The 22,151-nt window shown below is 41.4% G+C and overlaps 1 protein-coding gene across 3 annotated transcripts; it reads left to right on the plus strand.

Moving 5' to 3' along the window:
* The first annotated feature begins 43 nt into the window (after positions 1-43).
* On the plus strand, positions 44-22,101 carry LOC113581565 (phospholysine phosphohistidine inorganic pyrophosphate phosphatase). 3 transcript variants are annotated; one of them, XM_081697098.1, is made up of 8 exons: positions 44-179; positions 2,100-2,287; positions 3,002-3,155; positions 3,447-3,510; positions 3,714-3,806; positions 4,006-4,097; positions 20,533-20,592; positions 21,468-22,101. In XM_081697098.1, the coding sequence occupies exons 1-8, from the start codon at positions 124-126 to the stop codon at positions 21,562-21,564; spliced, it is 804 nt and encodes a 267-aa protein (XP_081553224.1). In that variant the 5' UTR covers positions 44-123; the 3' UTR covers positions 21,565-22,101. The 3 variants fall into 3 exon arrangements, with proteins under 3 accessions (XP_081553224.1, XP_026872590.2, XP_026872591.2); XM_027016789.3 differs by lacking the exon at positions 44-179 and adding an exon at positions 1,002-1,149; XM_027016790.3 differs by lacking the exons at positions 44-179; positions 20,533-20,592 and adding an exon at positions 1,002-1,149.
* The last annotated feature ends 50 nt before the right edge of the window (positions 22,102-22,151 follow it).

Raw genomic sequence — 22,151 nt, forward strand, 5'->3', positions numbered from 1 at the left:
TCGCTTGCATCATTTTATGAAACTCAGCATAATACTGCACAAACATTAATAGCCTAGACGAGATAGAGAAATGTGAATTCAGTATAGTCGGGGTATAAATGTAGCATTTTGCGATAATTTATCATGGATTTATTACAAAATGTTCGACATCAAATTCAAGCGAGTTCACAGAATCATTGGTATGTATTGTGTAGACAAAATTAATTGATTATCTGCTAATCTGATCACACGAGTTAATTTAATCACACTGACATGTTAAGACTTGCTTAAAATGAGCTGTACAACAAAATACAAATACGCTTTGTAGTTTTTAGTATTTAATTTCCGAGGAATCCATATGATCATATAATAGCTGGAAATTTGAATTGATTTTACATGATAGTAAAATACTGCTTATTTGAAATTATGTTAACCTACAGTAAGACACCGGCACCCTAACCAGTCATATCGTTTTCTACTATATAAAAATAGCATCATTTTTATGCGCAGCACTGGACAGCATGATATAACTTATTCCAACTCAACTAATGAACTACGTTTTATTCATTCCATCAAACGAATTAATTCGCCTCGCATGAAACCCCAATATTTTACACGGAAAAACAACACGGCCCTTGAGCGGAGTACTCTGCCGTCTCAGCCTGGAGAAAGGCCTACTGGCGCGTTTCCTTCACCTTAACATCACATTTCATCACATAATGTTTTAGGGGCAAGTGATACATCAGTATAATACTTTGAAAGTGTCCAAACGTCTATGGTGCTGAACGGACAGCGCCAGAAAACAGATTGACACTTGAATTGTAGGTTGAATTTTTCAAAGGGTTCATTGTTCATTCAGTCGTTCGATATAATGCTAAAGGGGATACATATAAATTATTGTTGTTGACTGCTGCTAGCCCAAAGCCAATGAAAAAGAGTTGAAATTGAAATTAGTTCCGTGACGCTTCTGCTGATAAGAATAAACTACGTTTCCCAGAAAGCTCAGTCAGCACAGGCGCAGATTACAGTAGATATCACTATGGCCGACGATAAGTGGACGGATTGTGTGAACAATCTGAAAGGAGTTATTTTAGATATGTGTGGCGTCTTATATGACAGTGGAGAAGGTGGAGGATTTCCGATTGAAGGTTCTGTGGAAGCTGTGAAAAGGTCCATTTATTCTGTTGCTTCTAAGCGATTTCCGGACAGTTTAAATAACGTGTACTGAGTGAGACGTACTATTTTGTTCCATTTGAATATGAATCCCAGTTTCACTCGAATAGAATATCAGATTTAACACGGAATCGGTTGTTTGTGTGATTAGGTGCACATTTAATGTGTTATCTACATGGGTCCACGCGGTAACGTCGCCATAAGGCATATTTTGCCTCGCGCATGCGTTCAGAGACCTGCCAAAACTAATACTAGCTAGGCCTAATTTTAGAGCGATACCTAAGGTAGGCCTACCATTAAGCAGTGCTTTTAAAATGTTATTTATTTATTTAGATGCTGTGCGTTAATGGAATTCATATTTGTATAAAAACAGTAAATCAACTCAGACCTATATTTTATTTTCATACAATATTATCAAATATCAAGCTGTTGGACATTGTATTTGGATAGTCACAACACTGCACAGTTCAGTGTTTCCCCTGGTCCAACACACCTTATTACATTTTAGGTCTGTGCTATCATTTAAAAAATTGCAAGAAAAAAACAAAACAAAAAAAACAAACAAAAAACAAGCAACAACACAAAGTTAATTATGCAGTGTTGTTATTTTGTCATGGTTTCTGCTTCTGAGCCCTGGTTCCTCTCAAGGTTTTATCCTCTAACTCTTAGGGAATTTTCCTCTTGAGTTTTCCGTTATCTTCACTTGAATTTGCTGTAAATCAGGTTTCTGTAAAGCTGCTTTGTAACAGCATCTGTTGTAAAAAGCACTACACAATTGGAATTGAATTAAAAATGATCTGAGTGGGAGTCAGGTGAACCACTAAACTGTGCTGTCAGTGGCTCTTCAAGTTTCACATTTCCTGAAGGCTTGTAGTGATTATATTGTAACAGTATTCATGAAAATAGTGTCTCTGTACTACCTTACTAACTCATCATCTTTGGTGCAGGCTAAAGGCTTCCGACCTGCAGGTTCGTTTTTGCACCAATGAGACGCAAGCAACCCGGGAGAAGTTTGTCGCGAAGCTCCGTCGTATGGGCTTCGAGATCGACATCACTGAAGTGTTCTCACCTGCCCCCGCAGTAGTGGCTGTCCTAAAGGAGCGCGGTCTCCGACCCCACCTGCTGGTGCACGATGGTATGACAAGCACATTGTCCAAACATTTATCCGGGGATCTATCACACTGATCACATTTACATTTGCATTTAGCAGACATTCTTATCCAGAGCGTCTAACAAAAGTGATTTGTCATTTACTCATAGAATACATCCAATATACCAATGATCTAGAATACTGTAGAAATACAAGGATCACTGATGATGCCTAGAAGTACAAAATGCACAGGGTCTATCTTAAACAATGATAAGTGTAATAAATAATAAGTGCTAGAGTTTGTTAAACAACATCAGTGTAATAAACAATACCCTGCAATAAGTACTAATTTAGTCAGTCAATACAGATCACTGACTTCTCTGAGATTTGCTCACATTAGTTTCACCAAACAAAAGTCATGTTAGACTCGTGTATTTAGAGGAACAAAAGGAAAGAGTGAAAGAAAAGTACTGAACTTCAGTTGTACTCTGTGGATGGTGTGTACAAGACTTGCTAGTATTAGGTTTAGATGTGTATGATTACATCTTACATAATGAATGCCACATTAAACTTTATTCTTTTATTAATAAATGTGCAATAGGTGTTCTTTACACCTTTCATAAGGTAATACAGTTAATGTTCCAATCACTTTTGTAAAAATTAAACACTTAGTAGCATCATTATTTATGGTTACAACATGCTAGGTATTCAGTGGATTGTTGAGAAGAAAGTGTGTGTGTGTGTTTTACATCATTGCAGATGTGGTACCAGAGTTTGACAGTGTGGACAAGAACAATCCAAACTGCGTGGTTATCGGGGATGCTGCAGACTATTTCTCCTATCAGAACATGAATGCTGCATTCCGTGTTCTGATTGGACTGAAGAAGCCAGTGCTCTTCTCAATGGGCAGAGGGTACGTCATTCACAGTCACAGTGTACTGCATTGCTGAATTTTGTCTAATGGCTAAATTCAGGCTCATGTATTTTATGGAAAGTGATTGGTTGGAGTTCTTGTTTTCTCTTTACCTTAGCTTTGGTGTTTTTATAGTCTGTTATTGGGACTGTAAGTGAAAAGTTCTTAGAATGAAAAATTAAATCATGGCATTACCCCTGTCACATGCTTATTATCTGTGTCATAACCTTAAGAGCCTCAGAAAATCCTAGAAAACTCCTGACTGATCTTTAAACCACAATTCTTTTCTAGTCGTTACTATAAGGAGACGGACGGGCTAAAGCTGGATGTTGGAGTGTATATGAAAGCTCTGGAGGTGACTATGATCATTGTGAATCTACTCCAGTATACACAGTAGTCTCCATCTACTGTGAAAGCCTTACTGGGTATATTTTATCATACTTCTGAGCTCAGGAGCATTGTGCAGGACTTCACTTTTGCATAATTTACACTATAGGTTTATACTGAGCAAAAGTGAGAGACTACATTATGAATTTTGGGTGTGTTTGTGTGTTACAGTACGCATGTGATTTAGAGGCAGAGGTTGTGGGGAAACCTGCCCCCATGTTCTTTGAAGGTGTTCTGACAGACATGGGCATCCAGCCTCATGAGGTAAGACAGACACACTCATACACGCAGCAGAGTTACAGAATGACCAAAACAGTGAAATACACTAATCTTAAATGTTTGCTGTGATAATGCACTTCCTACATGTACAGACACCATATATAACGTTACATTCCTCCTTATAGGTCTTATCCTCTCTCTCTTGTCCTTTCACCCTCTCACTGTCCCTCTCTCTGGCTCTCAGGTAATAATGATTGGTGATGATCTTATGAATGATGTTGGCGGTGCTCAGCAGTGCGGCATGAAGGGGCTTCAGGTCAGGACAGGAAAATACAGGTTTGTATTCATACTGAGAGGCTCACTTGCCGTATCCTATCTGCAGGCCTAAACAGCCACATATGACACCTTAGCTATTTGCTTATTCTAACATACCTGGTGAGCAGTGCAGTACTGGGGCTCCCAGAAACACTTGGGAGACTGCACCATTTGAACCACTAGAGGGCACCAAAGCCCAGCACTTGAACATGGTGTGAGAACCAGTACAGATATTTGCGATTAGAGCTCTCTTGGGTTCAGTTTAACTGCAGAACCATATGGCTACCCATTCAAGCAGAGAGAAAGGGGAAGGAGGGTGAGAGTGCATGTGGGAGAGGAAGAGCACCTGGTGAATGTGTCAGTCTGGTCTCTTTGTTATTTTTTTTTGTTTAATCCCTAAAGAGTAAGTGTGTGCATGCATATATGTACGACAGTGAGAGAATGTGTTGAATGTGCGAGCCTTGAACACTGTTCTGTAATCCAAAGGAACTAGGCCTGTGTAATGGAACACTATGACATACACAGATGTGGGTGTGTGTGTGTGTGTGTGTGTGTGTGTGTGTGTGTGTACGTGTGCTGCAGAGGTGTTTTTAGGTTTGATATGCTATATTTACCACTTTTATTTAAGGACTTTGTTAAGGGAATGTTCACAAAATTATAACTTCAGCTGTAGAATAGACAGACACACAGACACACATTCACAGTGCTTGAGTCAGTATCACATGCATCCTCTTATTCATTTACATATTCCCTGAATTATCTCCATTGTCAGCTCTTAGATTTTTTTTTTCATGGTCAACAACATTTGACCACGATAGACACTAACAAAATGTAACCTAAAAAATGGGGGGGGGGAGGGCCCAGACTGGTCTTTGTTCATCTGGGCTTTTTGGCGGGTTTAAGAGCCATCTGGAAATAAGCCTATTGTGTCATCCACCCCCTGACCAATCCCATCACTCCTGAAGTTTTCCACCAATCATATCCCTTCAGGGTCTTTTAGATGTAAAAAAAGTCTGTACAATTGACTTTGCAAAACCATCATATAGAAATATGTTTAAAATGTACATATTAGATTGTAATCTATTCAAAAGAGATGGTGGCTCACTTTATTATGTAATCTGGTTCACTTCTTGCCTGTCACTTGGATTTTACTTGAATGTTTATGCCCAGACAATGTTTAACTGCCTACTTTCACACTGTCTGCATATATCTAGGCATCAATGTGGTTTACAACACCCTTCAGTCAGTCAGCATTGGTAAAATCCCACATCTATTAGTGACTGGGATTATCTTTAATAAAATGTCAGTTCACACTAACAAGTGACCGAGTTGGAATTTCCTAATAAAATCAAGCAGTGCCAGAATCCAGCCAGAGCCTAGCTCCACAGGAAGTGCTGACATTCACCTTTCATAAGATGTCTATGTGTTCCATCAATTTCACACATGTCCAAACATTTGGAAAGCAGTTCACACACTTAATCTTGAGCGATAGAGATAAAAAAAGAGAGAGAGAGAGAGGCGGAGAGAGGGTGTGGACATCGTGCTAGGCCTGTATATATGGGGATATAAAGGCTCATAAATACTGGTGATTTATGGGGTGTGCCTGACAGACAGTGAGTAACATTTGGGGTCTGCACTGTGCATTTGATTCACTATCTTATGTTCGCCTTTCTTCATGGACACATTAATTTCCACACACACAAACATACACACACATACTGTACACACAAAATAATGCATGTGATGGTGAAATGACCAACACATGGATGCAAATATTTTGCATATATATCCACACTCGCATGTCTGACTTTCTGTCTCTTTCCTTCTCTCACACACACTGTGGTTGTTTGAAAGGTTCACTGGCGTCAGAACTGGCCCCATGTGTGCACTCTTGTGTGAGTGTGTATTGCTGGAGAGAATGGCTAGTCTGTGTAAATGCATCCATGTGTTTTACGAGGAACCACAAATGCTGCGTATCACGAGTGAACTGAGATTTTCTAACGTGAGCAAGCGCAGGGGAATGGACACCAAAGCCCTGCACTGCGTGATGTCATCGCCCTATGAGCAGCACCAGTGCCCTTTGGCTGTGAAACGAGGGAAGTAAAGTCCCTCGATGCTGGCATACACTCCTGATTTACTGCAGTATTTACAGGGTGAGGTTTTCAGAAATGTTTAAGCAGTCTGTCTAGTCGTTGACTTGTGCTAGATGATGTCTGTTTTACTTAATTTGAAAATCTTAACACTCTTTGTCTCCCGTTGTTTCTAATTTTTTTCTTTTACTTATTTGGCTTTTTTATGGTTCTGAGTGGGCTGTCAGCATTTGTGCTCATGAAGCTGCTTTTGTCATATAAACTGCAGATTCCATTCCTCTTCATGAAGCTATGCAAGAGTTTAAGACATTTGACCTGTAAATACCAGGATGTTAATACTAATTTAGTCTGATGCTGGAGTGTTCTAATTGGGGGGCTTTACAATGTATAAGGTGATAATGTGACACAGGCTGCCTGTTTTTTGCCCAGTACAAATTTAATGGAGCAAACATATTTTCTGTATGTTTCACTGAGTTTTAAAACAATAACAGTAGAAGAATGCTTCTAAAATAGGATGCAGAGCAAAATGAGCTCCCACAGGGCATAGAACAGGGAATAGTTCAAAATTTTCTAGTACAAGCGCAAGCTTAACCTTTGACCCTAAGTCACTAACAGTCCTTACTCCATTTGTACCTCTGTCAACACGAGTTGGTGTGGACATGGCTTGTACAGTTTCACTTACATACACCACACAGTCTGTCCCTGCTAATATAAATATGGAGGACATGGTGTTTGTGTGATGCTTTAAACCATTTGAGAGATTTAGAGCTGTGCTAGTTCAGTGAATCTGGCCATGACAAGAAGCAATGACTGCCTCCGTGGGATATTTGGATAAGAAACACAGCTGTTGCCACGGCAGCCAAATGCTGACCAGGCCTGGCTGTCCAAGAGACCCACTGGGGTTTTGCTTCAAAGAGCACAGAGGGCAAGAATAGAAACCCGGGCTTTTTTTTCTTTCAGTCAAGATTGTATGGTGAGCCAAGGTCAGACAAACTTTCTCACACACACACACACAAAAAAACAAAATCATCCTGAGACTGAAGATGTTATACTGAAAAATGTTCATACTGAAAATTGTACATTTTGGCCACCAAAATTAATAATTATGTAAAATGAATAAATCTTTCAGTTTGCATGTTTAAAATGGAACATTAAGGACTCTAGTCTGTAGATTAAAACACAAGATATTCAAAATCATAAATATTAATAAGACGGGTCATAAAATCTCATTACATAGTCAATGCCTTAGTCAGCATCTGCAATTTTAGCAAGTGTTGTCATTATAAGTGTATATCAAGACATCTGCCTCAACTAGACTAGCTGGTCAGACTACACTAGTCTTGTTTTTGTCTTTTCTTTCAAAGAAAAACAATAACTCTACAAAATATGACTGTCAAGGCAAGAAGAATTCAAACGATTAGGCAACTCCATTTTTTATGTTGTATAGCAGTACTGTCTTGTCGTGGTATTTTACCCATTAAGTCATTCCTTCCCATTTACACCTATGGGTGTGTGCACGCATGTGCGTGCACGTGTTTATGACCTGCATAATGTGTGCACTTAAACCCTGTTCTGATGGCTCTTTGAGATTATGCTTACTCTGAGAACAAAAGCAACTTGGGGCTAATCGCTAACTGCGAATCACTGTAATGCAACTACAGAATCTTGAAGGCTCTCTCCTGCAATGCAGAGATGAGGGAGATTTGCCTCCAAACGAGAATCCACTTTCCCATAGCGAGCTTTAACAAGCTCCCCCATTAAATCAGACATCCCTTGGGACTCTTAATGCTTAAGGGATTTCTAAAGTGAGCTAAACGAAGACAAGACTGCTTTAAGATAAATACTTGAATCTGGGCCCATGTTTAACCACCATTTCCTGGTCTGAGATCAGGTCCCCCTCTTTCCAAATAATTTAACCCATTAGGATGTGAACAGTGGAAAGTGATCCTACATTAGCTCTCTTGAAACCTTCATTAACTCGGGATCTTGATTTGTGATTGTTGCTGATAAGTGTTGATATGGTGTCTGGTGCTGAATGTTGATGTTGGCGCTGCTGAGTTTGGGTTAGGTCCTACCTGTGGTGTGTGGAGCTGAATGTTGATGTTGACATTGCTGATTTCGGATTAGGTCCTACCTGTTGTGCAGGGGGCAATGCCAGAGTTTTTTTTAAAAATGGCCTTCCATGTGGCTATGTTATACATTTGGAGTTTGTTTTCCTATGCAATGGCTGATTTATGCCATCCTTGCTACCTGACGCTCAGAGCGTTTTTTTCTTTTCTGGTTTTCAGTTCAGACATGGGAGAACGGGTTGTTTTAGTTATCAAATTAGCACTTTTAATGAGCGTCTGTTTGAAGCCTGTTGCACCACTGCAAATGAGGGATCCAGTATCCCCCCACTGGCCCAGTCCTCTTATCTTCAAGAGCGTGCCTCAGCACAGCAGTACACACACAGGATGCCACGCTTTGAAGCACTGTTGGGGAAAGTCCTCCTCACGCTCTGATCTTAGAACAGCCAGAAGGTCCCTCGCTTAACTGGAAAGGGCAGGGCTGCATTTGGAAATGGCTGACCTAGGATCCATGTAAGGTTCTCCTCAGAGCCTTTGAAGCCCTGAGAGAACAGCTTGGAAAGGCCTCTTTGGGAGGTGAACTTTGTTTACGTGTAATGATGGTAGTGGTGACTGCTTCATGAAAGAATCTAAGATAGTAACAGCATGCTACATGCTATTACCTTCTACAAACAATTTCTTCACTGACTGGAAAAAGGAAATGGTGGGTAGCCTCCTGGAGTGCTTGGTTGCTCTGTATTCTGTTGGGTCACACACTCCCATGACCACATGTCTTTTGTTTCAAAGAGACGGAGAGAGAAGTACACACATATTACAACAGAAGCTGTTCATCAGGTAACATCACAGTGGCATCCAAAGAAAGTGTCTGAAAAGAAACAATTGCGGCTTAGGAAATCTGAGAATTTGCTCTTTCAGTCCAAGCTGACATCTTACGACCATAAACTATGGTTCTAGATTAAAGTTGGACCCTGGTCATTTCCAGTCTTTTAGCGTTGTTTTAATGAAGCGGTCATGTTAAGACCTCAAGCCCTGATCCACCCAGCCTACATTTGCCCAGTGCTTACCCATTTGTAACCTCTATCTAGTCTTCAGTGACTAGCCTGGGAATGGTTTGTGGGCATGTTCCAAGGCCCTCTGTACGTACTAATCCTCTTCTCTCATTTTTTACCTTTTCTTGTACCTTTCTTCAACATACCTTATCCATCTCTACCAGCCCTCTGGACTCTCTTGCTATTCTGCCAAAGAAAACAAGAACTACCTGCAGCTCTGGCTCGAGGGCACCATAGCAGTACCAAGAACTACTGCTGATATGTTCTGCCCCAACAGCTGCCAGCTGAGAGAGAGAGGAAGAGAAAAATACATGAAGAAAGAATGGCCCTTGTAGTATCTTTAGTGTGTGAGAACAATCTGATATAACCACCAGTAACAGAACTGTTGATGGTTCCCTTTTCTCTGTTTCTCCAAGCTGAGGAAGATCACTTTGTCCTTTGTAATTTACACCAGCACGCAAAGTAAAATCCTTTCTTCCGAGCCACCACAACCTGCATTCTATCCCACTTTGTATGAAGAATTCCTTCTCGTGTACACCTGTAATTACTTTCCAGCACAGCTCAGCTGTGTGTATAATGGTGAGCTGCAGTGGGGTTTGAGCTGCTTCATAGAGAAGTAAAGCATATTCACAGTAAGCTGTACTTGCAGCTGAATGCTGTCTGATTACAGTCTCTCTCTGAATGTTAACACTCAACATTAGGCCTCAGTCTTGCCTTTGCATACGTCTCCCCCCTGACACTCAATAGCTTTCTGCTTTAGTCACACTAAGACTCCCAGTTATCATTTAATGGCTTGAAGCCTTGGACTGAATTTCATTTACATATACTTGTGTTTGGAAAATAGGTAGTGGCTTTACCGGTGTCCTCTGGCTCTAAGTGGGACACACAATCCTGAGAAGAGGCTGGGGACCTCCCATGACCTCCCCCGGGTCCTAGTCAGTATCACCACTGATAAATCCAAAATCCATGTGCACACCGACTTCCTCTCACATCGATGAATGTGAACCTGGTGCAGCAGGTGCATCATGCACATACACTCACACAAACATCCATGATAGGTGAACAAGATGGCTGCCTCTACATTGCTCAGCTCTGCTCTTTCTCTCTGTTAAGCAGGTCTGGCTAGGTGATAAAAGTCCCATGCTCCCCAGGCAGGGGCTGTGCAGACTAAACACTCCCTGGAGCTCTCTTGTCGAGGGAAAGACGAGCCTTGCCTGTCTTGTTTGCCCACTCTCTCAGACAGTTCAGCCTGAAGCTAGGTTCTAGGCCTCCACCCCCCACCCCCCTTGTCTATACCTGATCCTGACACACAGAGTAAGAAATGGTCATGTCAACAAAAAGAGGAAAGAAAAAGGACTGAAAGGTGATGGGACAGAAAGAGCACTGGGACATGTGTAAACAGTTTGAGGTATAACGTTTGCCTTCCTTTCCAGATGTAGCTATATAAGTACATTTTTATTGTGCAGTACCATATAAATGGTTTTGAGCTTGAGTTCCTCTTGAAGTCATTGTTCAAATGTAGAGAGCTCTGGACTTTGCAAATGTACTGTTACTGTAGGCAACATTCCATAGGAACACACCTGTGTTTGTTCAGCACTCTCTCTCTCTCTCACTCAGATATTCTTGCATGTATATAAAACCCTTTTTGTGTACACAACTATTAATTTGCAACATTAAATGCTGTGCCTCTAATCTCTCAGCATGCTGTAACGGGTCCTCTGGGGCATCTTATAGTTTGCCTGTTCATAAACCTTGAATCTTGGAGCAGCAAGCTTGATATGGGATCATATCTCCATTCTGTCTCTGCTAATCATGTTCATTATGCATAAAGCAAAACTGATCCTGATAGAGCACTGAGTACTGGCTAGTGCTTATCTTTTGGTGCCTTTTGGTATCTTTCAGCTTTTAATGTTAAATGCCAAACTGGCCCGGTAGTATTGCCGATTCAGATAAACTGAACATACTGGTCTGGAGCATAGTGGTCTGATCATACCAATCTGATCCGTCATTTTGAATTTCCCAGAAACAAACCCTCATTCATGAGGTGTTTCATGTATACAGGATACAGGCCTACAGGCTTCACTGAGAAAACCAAAATATCTGTTGAACCATCTTTCATCTGGGCCTCATGCAAATCATTGAACACCTGGGGCAGTGTGTGTGTAGCAGTGTGTGGGAGTTCTGCATTCTTACCTCAAGTTCCCCATTTCTTCTCCATGTGTTTAAAAAGAATTATGACAGGCATAGAGTATGACCCAGTCCTTCATGCTACAACATTCCATCCAGACACCAAATTTCTGTGCTTCTGTTTGTAGTCCTTTACATTTCTATGCTAATGTTACTAACAGGAAATTAGAGTTAGTAGGGACACAAGTTGACACAGCTGTACCTTCACTATGTCCTCTCTGAAACCTTAATGAAAGATAGGTAACTGTTTTTGCCATTGGACATCTGAAGTGTTTTGTGAGTGTTTGTGTATGTGTATCTGTCCTGGAACACTGGTAGAACTGGATGTGATGCTATGATAGAAGACTAGTAATGACATTGTGTTCTTAATGCTGCTTTTGCATTTACTTTACTCACATCGTGGTTTATGAGCTGTTTTTCAAGAATCAGTGGAGAGAGAATAGAGAGTTTATAAGACTATAATAGGAATAAATCCTACAAACTTTCATTCCTTTTCCTTGTGAGAAACTCATCAGAGCAACTTTTGTGATCAGTTGCTTAGGGAGATGGATGGTAGGACTGACCCTGGACCAGAATTAAGATGCATGATAATTACAGAGTATAGCCTTCAGATATTTTTCAATGATCCCTTCTGAGTTTTCTTGTCTTTAATCAGCAGTGGTATGTCAAGCCTGTCGCTTTCCAAAGTCACACATTAGATCTGTAATGCAGTGCAGCTTTTCAAGACCACTGTTGTTGAATATAAACAGTTAATACTGTTTGCATGATGCATGTTTTTGAAACATGCTAACAAAAACAAGGAAGCAGCTCTTGGTTTAAGAAAACATACCATTACCCACACAGTATGTCTGATGTTCAGAAGGGTTGGTGGAAGAAGCAATGTACTAGCGCTTTGGCTGCTGGTTTTGATGCAACATTTATCAACCACAACCACATCAGAGTCTACTGCTTGCACTTGTGGATTTCTGTAACACAAACTTTCTGTTTCTATAAGAAATGCAGAAATACTAATTGTTTAAATAACATTTAATAAGGCATGGGACATATAGGGGTATCATTTAATTTGTAGTGTCACAACAGAATACTCTACCTCAACTTCCAATTAGATTGCAACATTGACGGCAGGGAGGGAGCAAGAGGCGAGTAAAGGTTTGGAGAGTCTTTATTCTCCATAAAAAGCTCAACGCTTGCAAATGCAAATTAAAAGCTGATTAGGCAGCAGTAAATGCTCAATATGCAATTACAGCTACACAAGTCAAAATGGTGCTCGGAAGCAAGCACAGGATGACGGGCAGCACACGGCACCGACGACAGCTACCTGTGGACTTTAAATAGTGGGAATAGCAGAAGAGGGTAAATGCGGAACAGGTGCTTGTGATTATCAGTAACTGGGAGATTGGAAACAGATTGGGTGTGTGTGTGTGTGTGTGTGTGTGTGTGTGTGGGCGGGCGTGTCCTTCCTGCTGGGGGGTTGGCGCACAGTGACTGCTTGTTTGTGTGTTTTGTTTCACACATTTCTGTGTAAAACAACAAAACATCATAAAACAACAAGAACTGGATACATAAAGTCACACAAAGACATGTCAAGTCTAGTCCTTGGATTCATGAACAGGGGATACTCCACTGAAAATCCCAAAGCATGTTCCCAAAGTCGAATCCTGGAACACTATAGTACTGCGCAGTGTCTGAGTTGTCATCTGGTGTGTTAGAGCAGGGCACTGCTGAAAGTACCAGGACTAGCAGGTTTCTTTTTTGCAATGACTATCCAACACTTAAAAAGGGGGGGAAACCCATCTAATCTTGGTGAAGGACTTGGAGCATAAGCCTTGAGCTCTAGCCAATGTCTGGGCCCAGATTATGGTATTAAAACCCAACCTGAACAGGACAGTGACAACACCCACATTTCTCTCTTCTAGTCAAGGGGAACATAGATCATTTAATCAAGTGCGTGAACATTTAACAAATGAATACAGGGAACTCTAAAGAGCCAGTGTAACGAGTGGTAGCCTTTGAATAGTTAGTGGCTCACTTAAGTCAATCTGTGGTGGCAGCGTTAGCATGCAGTGACCTAGCACAGCCAGCCTGCACGTTCGTGCTGTCATCTTATCTTTTTACGAGATTAGTCAGCTCTTGGGTGTTTTCTCATTATGGTGTCAGCTCATGAGCATTTGGCAGCTGTGAAACCATCCAGCGCCACTTTATGGGAAGGAAACTCGTCTTCCCACAGTGGCTCTTGCCCGCAAGGCCGAAATTAGCGCAAGAGCTGTGACGGATATGTTGGAGTGCATGCAAACTGCGTACATTTTCATTGCCTTCGTCACACATCCTGGCCTAACTCAGAAGCAATCAAACATTTTTCAGCTAATTTAAGACCACAGGTGAACACTGCTAGTTCTGGGGGATTAATGCATTGTCCAGTTCTAAAACATGTGATTCAGGTCATCAGGTAATAATTAAACCCTTGACATATGTTAGAGCAGAGCCATACAGGACTGTGTTCTAGATTATGCTTAATAGTTCTCAAACTCTGGTTCAGTTTTTTTAAAAACAGTTTGAACTGAAATCAAAGTTGTCTGGAGTTGATCGATTTTGTACATTTGGGAACCTGAGCCACTCTGAGAAGTGTGTACGAAAAGGAACTGAACCCTGGCCCAAATGCAAATTGTGATTCATAGAACTGCAGTAGCTTGAATATGATTAAGATTTTGCCAACTGAAAACAAGTACTCCTTATCCATGTTATGCTAAGATGCTAAAGGACTTTAAGAGAAAGTCATTGGGTATTCAGTAAAGTAGAAGAACAGGATCCCCTAATTAGGGGGGACTTTTATCTGACATACCTAGTACCACAAAAATGAAAATATCTTGCTATTTTATACTTTATGTAATGAAGGATGTGTTGTAGGAATCACCAAGGAGCTTTTAGACAAAGTGACTGTGTGTGTGTGTGTGTGTGTGTGTGTGTGTGTGTGTGTGTGTGTGTGTGTGTGTGTGTGTGTGTGTGTGTGTGTGTGTGTGTGTAAAAGAGAAGGAGGAACATAAACTGAGGGCATCTGAGGTGTGTGTGTGTTGATTCGTGTATGTCACAATTGCAATTAAAGTTCTATGGATGTGGGTGAGGTGATACTGAAACAAAACACCACTTTAGTTTGTTGTTCTTTCTCCATTCCAACCCAGACCAGTGCGTCATCAGCACCAAAAATACACTCATTGTGTGTCAGGGCCGCCTGTTTGTTTGCAAGTCAACAAATGGACGGATGTGGAGGAAAAGGAGTGAACGAGAGGGAGGAAGAGCGATAGAGAAAAAGAGAGAGCGAGAGAGAGAGCGAGAGAGTGTGAGCGAGGTGCACTAAGGTCATCTATGCTTTAGAAATGCTCAAACAAAATAGTGTCTGACAGCAAGGGTTCCAGTATCACTCTGGGGAGCGTGTGGCTGGTGCTGAGCTTTTGCTCAGAGCAACGGGCTCTTCCTTTTACACGCTCCTCCTTTTTCTTTTCCAAGCTTATGTTCATCCACACACAACAGCAACGGTAACAGCAACTTGCCGCAAAAGAAAGCCATAGCAATGCTCTATATTAATGCCTATAGTTTATTTAAGTAGATGTCATCCCTGAAAGAGATACTCTTTGCTTTCAGTAAGCAGCGTTCTAGAATGCTGGTTCGGCTGCGCGAGATTTCTGGTCTACATAGATTCTAAAAGCTAAACTTCATTAGTTATTGGAGCATTAAGTCGCTCAATGGTGGTCTTGCAGCGATTTACCATGGCTAAGGAGTGCTGTTTAACACGGATCAAAGATAAAATGACTGTGATGCACAACCTTGAGTGGTTTACTGCTTTTATAAAATGGTGACAAAATACACCAATGTTCAATAAATAATTTAATTTATGATGAATAGAAATGTAAGCAAACAGTTCTTCCACAAATCAGTGTACAGTAGGCTGTGGTTGCCAAGAAGTGAGGGTTTTAATGGTTTTTGATACCTTGGTACATTAATACATAATTTATAATGAATAAAAATGTAAATAAACAGTTCCTCCACAAAACAATGTCATTTATTAACAGTAAGCTACAGTTGCCAAGAAACATGAGGATTTTAATTGTTTTTAATACCTTGGCACATTAATACAGAGCTCAATTGTAGTTATGTATTTTACAATGACTTGAAATGAGTCAGCCAATCTGTTTTCTGAACTGGAAGTCTCCATTTTATATTCTGTAATTAACTACTATAGACCTGTGTTCTATGTTTGCCATGCCCTCTCTCTTTCATCTTTTCTGTAGCTTGGTGCTAAAGGCCCATAAGTAGTTACTAGCACCATTAGGCAACACAGTGAACATATTATGACAAAATAAAAAAAATTTAAAAACCCTCCAAACATCTGCTTGAAATGTCGAAATGTTATTTGATCTATGGGAGATGAGGCTCAGTCCTTTCGTCATATTTTCTTTTTGATAGGCCAAATTTCCCTCAAAAGCAGTGAAGCAACTCTCATCTCCCTGCTTTCTGCTCTTTCTGTTCCTAGGGTGTTATTTTTGGATTACTATTGATTACTTTTCCCTTCTTGTTCCTGCTTAAGAGTGAAGCTTAATGGAGGGGGGGGGGGGGGGGGGGGGGTGATATCAGGGTTTCTGTACTACTGCCTGAGTAAGTGGAAGTGCATAATGGGGGTCTAATTGGCACTGCTTGCTGCTCAATACAAGGATTATTATAATGTGATATGTTTGATGATGTCTGTTTGTTGAATTTGGCTGGGGGTTTTTTGTTTGTTTTTTTCTTGGCTAGGCTTCATACATTGTTGTAATAGGTTTGAGAGGCAGAGTGATTACCATTTCAAAGATTATTGTGTGTGGTCATCGTGCGTGCGTTTGTTCGTGTGAGGGTCGATGGGAGATGACTCTGCCGAAGTATAGACATGTCAGTGCACTAATGTTCATCCACAGCAATTAATGGATTTCTCGAGCACTGCAGGGACACCATTGCAGAGTTTTAACTCTGATGAGCTATTTCCTCATCGAACTGCACACACCCCTCACACAGGTCAGATTTTCCTCAGACTCCAAACAATCCAACACATACATCTACTCTGCCATATAACCTTATTCATGTGTTACAAAATAAATATCACCTTAAATTTGTTGCTACACCTACATGGTTTTTAGGGACACTGGTTAACAAAACTCCATCTGTAACATCTAAAACATTTTAATTAGCTGAATAAAGATAAGAGCAGGTTTGGATTTGACTGGGACCCACAAGCAAATGTTTTGTCTAGCTTTACTAACTAGCTCAAGCAAACAGGTAGAATGAATTTGAGACATCAACTGGTTTATGCAGGTGTTTACTTCATGAACTTTGCACTTATATTCATGGCATTTAGCTGACACTTTTATCTAAAGCAACTGAGGGTTAAGGGCCTTGCTCAGGGGCCCAACAGTGGCAACTTGGCAGTGGTGGTGTTTACACCAGCAACCTTCTGATTGCAAGGCAAGTTCCTTAACCACTGAGCTACCACTCCCTTGAAATTTATATACATCTGATTGTTTATGCTTCTCTATTCCATGCAAAAGGTGGACCTGAGGGTGTCCGCGGGGGGCAGCATGCTGCTTGGCCCTTTGCCTCAGTGCTGTTGGGCATCTCATCTCTTTTCAGTGGCTTCTGCTAAGCATTTTGTCAGAATGAGATGAGAGTGAGATGTGTCCACAGGAAGCAGATTTCAGATCAGCAGTTAGGAGCTGTTTCTCCTCCAGCCGTATCATTACACTGGCTGCTCCACCTCTCCCAAGGGTGTAGTGAGATCCACCACTTCTATAAATACTATACTGTATCTTTACAGAGAGGATGATGATGGAAACAGCAACACAGAATCACTCTGCCCCCACCTTATCTTTCTCCCTTTCTTTCCCTCCCTATTCCTGATTGTCTCTCTCATTCCTCTCTCATGTGTCTATAACCCTTTTTTCCAGAAGTGCCCCTGACCATCTCTCACTGGGCCTGCACAATATCACGACTCTTATTCTGAATTCTGAGTTCTGAATGATATCATATTCTCACCCTCAAGGCTGAGATCACCCTTGGTGACCTAGTAGCAATAACACACACACACACACACACAGTGGGTGTGCATGTGAGGGTGTGGGTGTAAGGGAGAGAATAACAGCAACTTTTTGAGCCTTTGCTCCTTCTTGCTGAGAAGGAAGAGGCGTATTACACACTCTCATGTTCCTATGATACCATGATAATGAGACCAATCATAAATGCATTATAGAGAGAAAGAGACAGAAGGACAGGGAGGCAGGGAGGGAGAGAGAGAAGCTGAAGCCATTATAGTGATGAAATCAGATGCAGAACCCATCTTACCTGTTTGGAATTGCTAGTTTATGACTAGGGCCTGGTCAGTTGGGTACATGGATAAAAGACCATGATGAAAAGGATAGTCATGAGCAGAGGCCATTTACACATATAATGCTTGAACTGCTGTGATTCTGCAACAAACTAGAAAAGATGACCAATGTAATATTGTAAAATAAATTAATTTAGAGTTGGACTTTGTTAAGTTTGATTAGACTAAAAGCCTTGTCTTGTCATTAGTGTGAGGGCTTTAGGACCCTGGGGCACAGAGTGCAGTCAGAGAGCCCTTTGACCCCACTGCTGCCTGCACACAACACCCCTATAGACATGTTTAATAGGTCAAAAGGTCAGGATGGGGCATGGATCTGTACCTCTGGCCTTCATCAGCCAGTAGGAGATTTCCAGACCTTGGAAACCGCCAGACAGTACAGTTTTTTTGTAAAACAATAACCTGGGTAATGCGGTGGTCTTCCAGGTCTGAGCTCCACACTCTCCTGTCTAGTGCTTTCCCAACCTGCCATTATTACATACACTGCTGTCTGGGAACAGTGTGTATTTCAGTGGGCTATCTTTGATATTCAGCTTTCTTGCAAATAGGCCAACCAACCACGTTTCTGTAGGCAAGGCTGGTTAGAATCTGCAATTTACACCAGAGCACTAAAATCAACACAGGTGACCAGAAGCAAAGACACCAGGCCATGAGGGTATAGTAGTGTTGTACAAAATGAACTCTCTCCTTCCTCTTTATGTGCCCATCTCTTCATCTCTCCCTCATTCCTTCTTTTTCTGTGTATCTCCCCCTTCTCATTCCTGTACAAAGCCTCTTTGTTCTGCTGGTCATGGACATTACAGTCACTCAGCCTCAAAAGCAGAGAACGTGTGTGTTTCTCTGTGTGTGTGCTGGCCTATCTACCTTCCCCAGTATTGATATTTCAGCGACCTGCAACATACACACGTGCGCACACACACACATGCAAGTGACATTACTTCACTAGTAACAGTAGATGCATTGTGTTGAATTTTGCATGGTCACATTGACTTGGTTACCCCTCTATTATTCATGTGCAGTAGAGAAGACAGACTAAGAGAACACACACACTTAAACACACAGGCACAATCAGGTACATGTGCAAGATTTTGGAGCTAAAGGTGAGCAGACAAATTTAAAGATGAGAGATGGAGAAAGATTGATTTAGTAGCCTCACCAACAGTCACTAAGTGTTGTGGATATTAAATTGAAGCCATGTGTGTTTGCATGTATGTATGTATGTATGTGTGTATATGTGTCTTTAGCCAGATTACAAGGACAGCAAGTCTGTGACTTGTAATAGAGTTAAAGAGCCAAAATACCATGTCTATTAGGAGAGGGTTCATATGACCCCACACACACACACACACACACATACACACACTTGATTTCTCTCTCTCTCTTTATTGTGTGGCACAGGCTGGCACAGGGCATGACTGATGTCCCTGTAAAAAAACAGAACAAAGAAAGGGCATGTGGAGGACACCCCCATACACACAGTCACACACACACATACACACACACAAACGTACACAGCTCCAGTCTCATCTCTTATACCCCACAAAGACACACAGAGCCTTATAGCTACTCTTTTATCTCTCTTACACACACACACACAGTGGGGATCTTTGGGGTCTTTGTGCCTGAGACCTTCTCTTGGGTTCATTAGCATGTGTCGCTGTGCATATCTTCTCATCTGATTGGAAAGGAAGAGGTTTGTGTGTGCCCTAAATGGAAATGGTGCCAATCTCATCCCGCCTACTCTGCCAACTGATTACACACTGCTATTAACATGCATCAGAAAGTGACAATGATACACCCCTGACAGAGTTTACATGAACACACATGTACTCATACACATACACACATGCACTTGCACGCACGCACACACACACAAACACACACACACACACACACACACCCCGTCATGATTCCACAGTGTGCGCAAGACAACTCAAAGGAAATAGTCGATCACCAAGTGACTTCACATCCTCTCCCTCCTTCTTTGTGCTGGGCCTGGAGATGTATTATGTTTGTGTTTATGTTTTTGTGAATTTGTGAGGATGTCTGAGAGAATGAATAGTGTGTGTGTGTGTGTGTGTGTGTGTGTGTGTGTGTGTGTGTGTGTGTGTGTGTGTGAGAGAGAGAGAGGGCGAGAGAGCCAATGTTAGAAATCAGACTCGCTATTCAAAGTTGTTCAGTAGAAGCAGACACCTTGATGTCAACAGCCTAAACAATAGAAGGAAAACAAATAGCTTTACATGACTTTCTGCAGCTCCTTCACTTAGCTCCTTCACATCCACACACACACACACACACACACACACACGCACACACACACACACACACACACGTAGAAGGAATGTCTTTGTTATCTAAGCCTGTTGCCTGCACACAAATGCACCCAGTAGGATGGCTTTGTGTGCAACTTGAGGAGCAAACACAAACCCACACACTCTCCATGCATCACACACGATTAAACACACTCATTTAGTGCACAAACATGTTTGCTCTTTTGAGGATATGAATAGTGATACACACCCTCTCTCTCTTCCTCCTTCTCTGTCTCTCACTGCCTTCATATTCTTAAATCTGTCTTTGTGAAACAGAGCTGCACAATAGATAAGAAAATTAATGCATGCTTCATTAAAATCATGCTTGCCGTGACTGTGTTATGTGTTGCAGCATAGAAAAACACAGTGGTTCCATTAGGACACATCAGTCATGCGGTGATGAACCCTGGAGGTGAGGGTTCAGGATTGTCCTTGCTGGTTTTTTATGTGGGGGTAAAAGACTGGCCTGCAGAGTTCTGACTGAAATGAATTGCATTTATTGGGTGATGTGAACAGTATGATTCATCAAAACTCTAATTGGTCAGGGTTCTCATAAAACATTTTATTTATTCTTTCATATAGCTGCATACTGCAGCTTTCAGTGTTCAGTTATATGAGTATTGTAAAGTCCAGTATTGCAATAACAATTAACCAATGATATACTGGGCAGCCCTATTGGGAAGTGCCTCCTGTTTTGTTTTTTCTGTATAATGTGCTGTGGCTACTTTGCTGTGTAAGATCCTTCCTCTGTATAATCAGAATCAAACAAGATCCCTCCTTAATCAGACTTGCTAATGGCTCTGATAGCATCACAGCCCTCCACCCTCATGTTTACCGATGGCTGTGTGTGTTTGGACTATGCAGATTATGGATGCATGCTCAGTTTCCTGTGTTCCATTTAAACATACACAAACACACTCTGTGAACTGATCTCTGGTGGTTTACTACTTGGCTGAAGATCAGTGGTAGTTTTAAGAACAAACACTGCATTTTGTATAAGCCATAATTTTTTAAGCTCTTATACATTTCCTGTTTGTATTAGGTATGCATTGAACCAACTTTAAACATACAGCCTTGTCTTACAGTGAAGATCAATTTTCAGTAGAAAATTGATCCTTCCATCTAGTTCAAGCCACGTGATAGAAATTGAGGGCTTAGGTAATTAATGGCATAAGTATGTGAAAACACCACTTACTCTCACTAGAATCACTTTCCTTGTGTTTGTGTTTGTGTTTGTGTGTGTGTGTGTGTGTGTGTGTGTGTGTGTGTGTGTGTGTGTGTGTGTAGGCCAAGTGACGAGAGACACCCTACAGTGACTGCTGACGGATATGTGGACAACCTCGCCGGTGCTGTAGATGCTATACTGAAGCATTGCGGCCAATAGTGTTACTCTAGTGACTGGAACTGCTGAGAGAACCTCAACTGCACACTAACCATAGCTCAGCCTATGGCACTGGTCAAAAAACCCTGTTCCTGGAACTGCAGAGTTCAATTCTTGCCCATATCCAACACCCACACCAGGCCAGTAAGGGCTTTGATGTGGAACTGATTAGCACAGTCAGATGTGTTAGAGGAAGGGTGGAGCTGAACTTTGTAGGAAGGCAATAAACAGGCTTGGTGGCCACTGGTCTAAGTAGAAACCACTACAGCACTTGATGTCCCAAGGACCCCCGTGGATAGCACATTTCTGTTCTCTGATCTAACACACCTCCTCTGCTTGGTAAGCGATTACTGAGCCCTTCGTGAGCTGAGTCAGCTGTTCTGGAGCAGGGACAAAAATGTACAGACTGCGGGATAAGCAGAGACTGAAAAAACTCACTGCATAACACTAATTTTAAGACATCAAGGGATATTTTGAAAGACACTAGATTTTATGCATGTTTTTTAATGTATTAGATTAAAGAAAACTGAACCTGTGAAATCATTTTGTCATTTATAGGCCACATCTGATATAAAACAGGGCAGTTTTAA

This window comes from Electrophorus electricus, chromosome 15 (genome assembly GCF_041902795.1).
Source record: "Electrophorus electricus isolate QZ-2024a chromosome 15, ASM4190279v1, whole genome shotgun sequence".
In the NCBI taxonomy this organism is placed as follows: domain Eukaryota; kingdom Metazoa; phylum Chordata; class Actinopteri; order Gymnotiformes; family Gymnotidae; genus Electrophorus; species Electrophorus electricus.